Below are 6585 nucleotides of genomic sequence, written 5' to 3'. Positions count from 1 at the left end.
CTTATTCTGAGCGAATTTTATTATATTAACTACTGTGAGTTTTATTATATCTTTACTTGCGATTGAGAGCGAATTGTAATTTTTTAAAATTTTAACTTTGTAATATTTTTACCGTTTTATTTTTGTATATTTAACATTAATAATGATCCAACACTCAACAGGGATCGAAACGTTTGTTGTTTATGTTATATTGTTTATTGCCGGCACATTAAAGTTTTATATTCTGACTAAATGACATATTTATACTGTGTTTTTTTAAATTTATATTTCTAACGTACTCTAACTCTTAGGCTCGTAGCCCTTTTTCTCTCAAGTTTCATTTAACTGGATTATAAAGCATTTTTAAGGGAAGAAAAAATTTTTTTATATGTTCTAAAGTATATCGTTTTGTGATTTTGACATTCTCAAATAAAATGCTTTAATTTGATAATAAAAAACTCTATTAGAAAATGAAATGAGTACCTAATACAAAAAAATATGATTGAATATTAATTAATTGAAATAAACTACATATAAATATATATCAAATAAAGACAAAAGTCTCTTATCGTGTTCAAAACAGAACAGAGCGAATATTGGAACAATTCGCAAGGTTTAATACGAAAATTTGCAAGATTTAATATGTTAATGTGTCTGTAGGATGGATGAATTGATTCTGATTTCAGAACTTAAAACTTTATTCTATACTAATTACAAAGGTCTTCACAACGCAACGTGTCTTCTCGCCATTTTGTTCTGTCTATATCAACGACGCCCTCGTCGATCCTGTATCCTCGAAATTACGTTGCTCGAGAGTCGGTAAGTTAGCGCGCATCGGATTGACCGCAGGATCGCACTACTAATAATATGCGTGAACATGCCGCCCACCAATTAATCTTGATTAATTTGATTAATTTGATTCGCATCGGAGGATGGAAGTCTACAAAGCTTTACCACGGGTCGTTTAATCGTACCAGAAGCGGTTTTGACGGTCACGACACGAATTCGATCGTCCTTCCCAGGGTGAAGATCCACGACCTTGCCCAACTTCCATTGTAGAGGAGGAGAATTGGACTCGCATACAATGACAATATCTCCGATGGCCAGGGTTGGCCGATTGCGAGTCCATTTTGTGCTTGCTTGCAGTGACGTAAGGTATTCACGCTGCCATCGTCTCCAGAAGTCTTGCGTGATGCGTTGAACGAGTTGCCATCTGCTTAGTCTGTTCATAGCTACATCTGTCACATCGACATCAGGCAGGATTGTGATTGGCTCGCCTATCAAGAAATGCCCAGGCGTTAATGGTTGCAAATCTAGTGGGGTTGCTGGTAAACTGCATAGCGGTCGCGAGTTTAAACACGCTTCGACTTGGATCAACGCTGTATTGAGCTTCTCGAAAGTAAGTAGGTTGAGTCCGATGACTCTTTTCAAATGAAATTTACATGATCGCACACCAGCTTCCCACAGGCCTCCCATGTGCGGGGAGGACGGTGGAATGAAGCTCCACGTGATCTGCCTTAAATTGCAAAATTCAACTATTGAATCGCGATATTCTCCTTGGAGTGCTTCGTAAATCTTTCTCAATTCGGTCTTGGCACCATGGAAATTGGTTGCGTTATCGCAAAACAATTTTTGAGGACAGCCTCGTCGTCCAACAAACCGACGCATTGCAGCGATGAAAGACGCGGCTGACAGATCGCTAACAACCTCAAGATGAATGGCCTTTGTTGAAAAACAAATGAACAAGGCGATGTATGACTTATTGGTCTTCCTTCCTCGACCCTTGCTCACCAGAGTGGTGATAGGCCCGGCGAAATCGACGCCGGAAACGAAAAATGTCCGTTGCGGTTTGACTCGATCTGGCGGCAATTGTCCTATGATTTGCGTCGCGTGCTCTGGTTTACTGCGAAAGCATCGCACGCACTCGTGAACTACTTGACGGGTGAGATTCCGTCCTCTAAGTGGCCAGTATTGCTGGCGAATTGAATACAATAATGCCTGAGGACCGGCGTGTGTTAGACGATGATGTTCTCTCTCGATCAAAAGTTTAGAGAAACGATCGGTTCCTGGAAGAAGAATGGGATGCTTCCCATTGTAATCAAGTGATGAATTTTCGAGTCTGCCGCCCACCCTGAGTAATCCTGTTTGATCTAGGAATGGCAGTAGGCATAGCAGTCGATTCTTCTGATGAACTTGACCTTGAGACCTCAAATCAGCAATTTCTCTAGCGAAGTACGTTCGCTGAATGTGTTTGACGATAAGCTGATTAGCCTAGAAGATCTCGTGGACAGACAATTCTGAAAGGACTCGCTTGGAACGATTCAATTTGGCGTTTGAAATGAAACGTAGACAAAAGGCAATGACTCGTTCAATCCTAGTCAACTTAGAGTAACGATTGATGATTGACTCGAGTACCGTTGATTCCCTCGTGGCAGCGACGAAGACTTGCCGCTCAGGTTTCAATTCAGCTTGGATCATATTCAACTCCCGTTCGGATAGACCCGTATTTGCATCGTCAACCGTTGTATACTCGGCGAAATCAGACAACCATGAAGGGCCCGACCACCAGAGTGAATTGTCCTTCAAATCCCCGAGCTTTGTTCCTCGCGACACGAGGTCCGCGGGATTTTTCTCCCCTCGCACATGACGCCAATGGGAAGAGGACAAGCTCGAAGGTATTCGAGTGACGCGATTGGCTACGAAGGTTTTTTGTCGACTTACATCCCCCGATATCCATGCAAGAACTATTGTTGAGTCAGTCCATGCGCGGACAGAATTGAACTCGATCAGTAGCGCATTTCGTACTGAGTCTACTATGTTAACTAATAATGTTGCCCCGCAAAGTTCTAATTTCGGAATCGTAATTTTCTTGACAGGTGCCACTCGCGATTTGGCACATAGCAGCATTGAATGGAATTCGTTCGCATCGTTCACGGTTTGAATATAAACGCACGCGCCGTACGCCCTTTCTGACGCATCGCAAAACGCGTGTAAATTGACAATGGTATGAGGTAGAGGACCCATGGCGTGCCTCGGAACCCGTATGGTGTTCGAATCTCTTAAATCTTGTATATGTATAATTGTCCCATGCGTTTCGAATCCTGTCTGGGAGTTCGTCGTCCCATCCAAGATCTGCTTGCCATGTCTCCTGCATGAGCATTTTTGCACGCACCACAATTGGACTTATTATCCCGAGTGGATCGAACAATTTGGAAATTGCTGATAGCAATTCTCTTTTCGTCTTGACTTGAACGTTCGCTTGCGTATTGAATTGAAACGTGTCGCTTGTCGGATCCCATTCAAGCCCCAGAGTTTTCACGGATTTATTTTCGGCTACAGGTACGCGGACCTCCACTGAGTCACCTGATTTCTCGACGAAAGAAGCCAGCTCTGCGCGACTGAACTTCCATTTGTGCAAACGAAATTGTCCCTTGCTAAGTAAATCTTGAAGTTGCTCGATTAATAGTTTTGCGTCTGATAGACTGTTGACTCCCGTCAGAATGTCATCAACGTACAGGTCTCGAAGTAAAACGTGAGAAGCTTGTTCGTAATGCTTAGATTCCTCAATTGCTAATTGTCTAACGCATCGAATTGCTAAGAATGGAGCGCATGACTCTCCGTACGTAACCGTATTTAATTGATATTCTTGAATGGGATCGTCAGGCGAGAAGCGCCATAGAATTCTTTGAAAGTCTCGATCTTTCTCGTCTACCTCGATCTGTCGGTACATTTTTTGAATATCGGCAGTTAAGACAATTGAGCTTAGTCGAAATCTTAAAACAATGTCAAACAGATCGTCCTGTAACGTCGCGCCTATCATCAGAGTTTCATTTAATGACACGCCTGAACTAGTTTTTGCGGACGCGTCAAGAACGACTCGCAATTTTGAATCACCCTGAGATTCTTGAACCACACCGTGATGCGGCAGATAGATATTGAAATGAGTTTGTTCGCAATTTGATGACACGGCAGACATATGTCCCAATTTAATGTATTCGCTCATGAACGCGACATAGGATTCGCGAAATCGCTCGTTGGCCTTCAATTTACGCTCGAGATGAATTAGACGTTTCTCGGCAATCGTTCGTGATTCTCCCAATAGAGCCTTGTTCTCGCGAAAAGGAAGTCGAACGATGAATCTGCCGTTCTGATCACGTGACGTGGTTGCTTGAAACAAATTCTCGCACTGTCGTTCCTCGTTGGACAGATGTGAGTGACTGCTGTCCTTACACTCGTCAATCTCCCAGAACCTTGTTAATTGATCGTTCACGTTTTCTCCTTGATCATAAAGACAAGTCAGGGCAGTGATAGTCGGCAGACTCATCAATCGACTTGTATTTACATTCAGTGGAATTGGACCTGAAATGATCCACCCGAATTTAGTATTCTGCAGGCTTGGCAAATTCGTCCCCAGGTCAATCTTTCCTTGATCAAGTAATTGTAGGAAGAATTCTCCGCCCAACAACATGTCAATCTGGCCTGGATTGGAAAATTGTGGATCGGCTAACTTAATTGTACTGGGAATTGCAAGTGATTTGACATCGATCATCACTCCAGGCAGATCCTTTGTTATCTTCGGTATAACGAGACATTGAGCAGTTATCTGACAAGTTGACACGCGGGAATTAATTGTAATATGACTAAATTGACTGATTTTACATGACATGTCATTCAACTCGGAAATTGATTCATTAAATTCGAATGAGATTGATCCCAATCTGTTGCATGCTGACCTTGTGATGAAATTAGCCTCGCTTGCACTATCTAACAGTACTCGCAGTTGTTGGATTGAACCGTTCGCATGCGTTGTGTTTACAATTGCCGTCGACAACAAAGTATACTTAGCGGGTTTCGATTTTGAAACGTGGTGAACTGCTGGATCTTCCCCTACGGTACTCGGCTGGCTGGCCTCACTGGTTGAGATGTCCTTGCTTGAGGTGAGAGGTTGTCCACCGGCCTGCTTGTGACATAATGTGTTATGTCGCCCTGAACACTCCCTGCAAGAGCTCGCTCGGCATGATTTGACGAAGTGATCGTTTTTCAAACAATTGGTGCAGAGTTTTAAACGCTTGACTTCAGCCATCCGTTCGTCCACACTCATCTTCAGAAATTTCTCACAAGAGTAGATGAGATGAGATCCATTGCACACGTAGCACTTCCCACTGATATGGGCGGTTGCTACGAGTGTGACTGGCTTGCTGCCTTGACTGCTTTTCCTTGATGAGGTTTCATTGGTGGTAACCGATTTCGCCTTGAGCTGAGAGCTGGATTCCTTGACATGAACATTGGTCGTCGTCATCCTCTCGAGTAGTTGACACCTTCGTTGAAGAAAGCTCATCATCATGTCGACCGATGTCTTGTCCTTGGCCTCGATGGATTCCTCCCAGTGACGTCGTGTCACCTTGTCGAGTTTGTCTTCCATCATGAATAAGATTAGCTCGTCCCACGCGTCGGTGGGTAATTGTAAACCCTTCAGGATCCTCAGATGCTTCTGAGTGTGGTCGATCAAATTCTGAATTGCGGTAGCTGATTCTTTGTCCACTCGTGGCATCTCGAAGAGGCATTGAATATGACGTCTGTGTAACGTCTTGTCGTTGTCGAAACGGTCTCTCAAGAGGTTCCATGCGACCTCGTAATTCTGTTCGGAGATCTCGATCGCTTCGATTGCCTTTGCCGCACTTCCTGAGAGCGCACTCACTAAATATTGATGCTTTTGTACCCTTGACAATTCACTGTCGTGAATCAATGTCTTGAACGAATCAGAGAAATGTTTCCACTCTTCGACCTTGCCGTCGAAAGTTGGCAATTTTATGACCGGTAACTTCACACGAGACTTGATATTCGTTGTCGAAGATTGACCGTCCGTTCGTAGTACAGCGAATTGACGTAACATCTCTGCCTGCTGCTCAATTACTCGTTCTAGCGTGCTTGGATTTCTGCTATCGTTGCTTGTTGTCTGTGTTTGAAGCTGTTCGATCCATCTGATTAGCGTGGCCTTGATTTCGTAGTATCGACCTTCAAACTTTTCTTGTTCTGCTACATCATCAATTGATAATACGTGCTCTTGACTCACCTCGATTATTTTCTCTGCGACACATTGAAATTCCTTGTCAGCTGCGTCTAGCTTCTCGAGACGCACCGACAGATCCTCGCGCGTAGGAACGATTCTTTTGTTCGCTACTTCGTCGACATAGCTCCTTATGCGTGTGAGCTTCCCCTTGATATAGCCTCTACGACTACGAAACTCCTCGATGCTCATTGTGAATGATATGTGCTGATTTATCGCAACTTAACCTTGCTTGTCTCGATCGCACTGATGTCGTCTCGCCCCACTGCGTGAATTGTTGCAGCCCTCGATGAATCTGTCGTCGGCTATCCTTGATTCCTCGATACCTCCCCGACGCCCAGGCTCTCGGCGATAACGCACACCCTGCGTACACACTGAATGTCGGACGCGAGTTTCCCGCGCCTTGCTTGCCAGAGTTCTTTTCCGAACTCAGTATCACGGATCCCTTGCCAGATCCGGCTCGAAGGACCAATTTTATGTAGGATGGATGAATTGATATCTGATTTCAGAACTTAAAACTTTATTCTATACTAATTACA

General features: G+C 43.9%; 1 protein-coding gene across 1 annotated transcript; it reads right to left on the bottom strand.

The window, feature by feature from the left end:
• Nucleotides 1-870: 870 nt before the first annotated feature.
• On the bottom strand, nt 871-6238 carry LOC108765191 (uncharacterized). Its single transcript, XM_018513781.1, has 3 exons — nt 3019-6238; nt 2395-2948; nt 871-2250 (listed from the first exon to the last, which is right to left on the bottom strand). Exons 1-3 carry the CDS (start codon nt 6236-6238, stop codon nt 871-873), a joined length of 5154 nt encoding a protein of 1717 aa, XP_018369283.1.
• Between the last annotated feature and the right edge of the window lie 347 nt (nt 6239-6585).

This window comes from Trachymyrmex cornetzi, unplaced genomic scaffold, assembly GCF_001594075.2.
Source record: "Trachymyrmex cornetzi isolate Tcor2-1 unplaced genomic scaffold, Tcor1.1 scaffold474, whole genome shotgun sequence".
NCBI lineage: Eukaryota > Metazoa > Arthropoda > Insecta > Hymenoptera > Formicidae > Trachymyrmex > Trachymyrmex cornetzi.
This window is presented reverse-complemented; position numbering and strand designations above follow the sequence as displayed.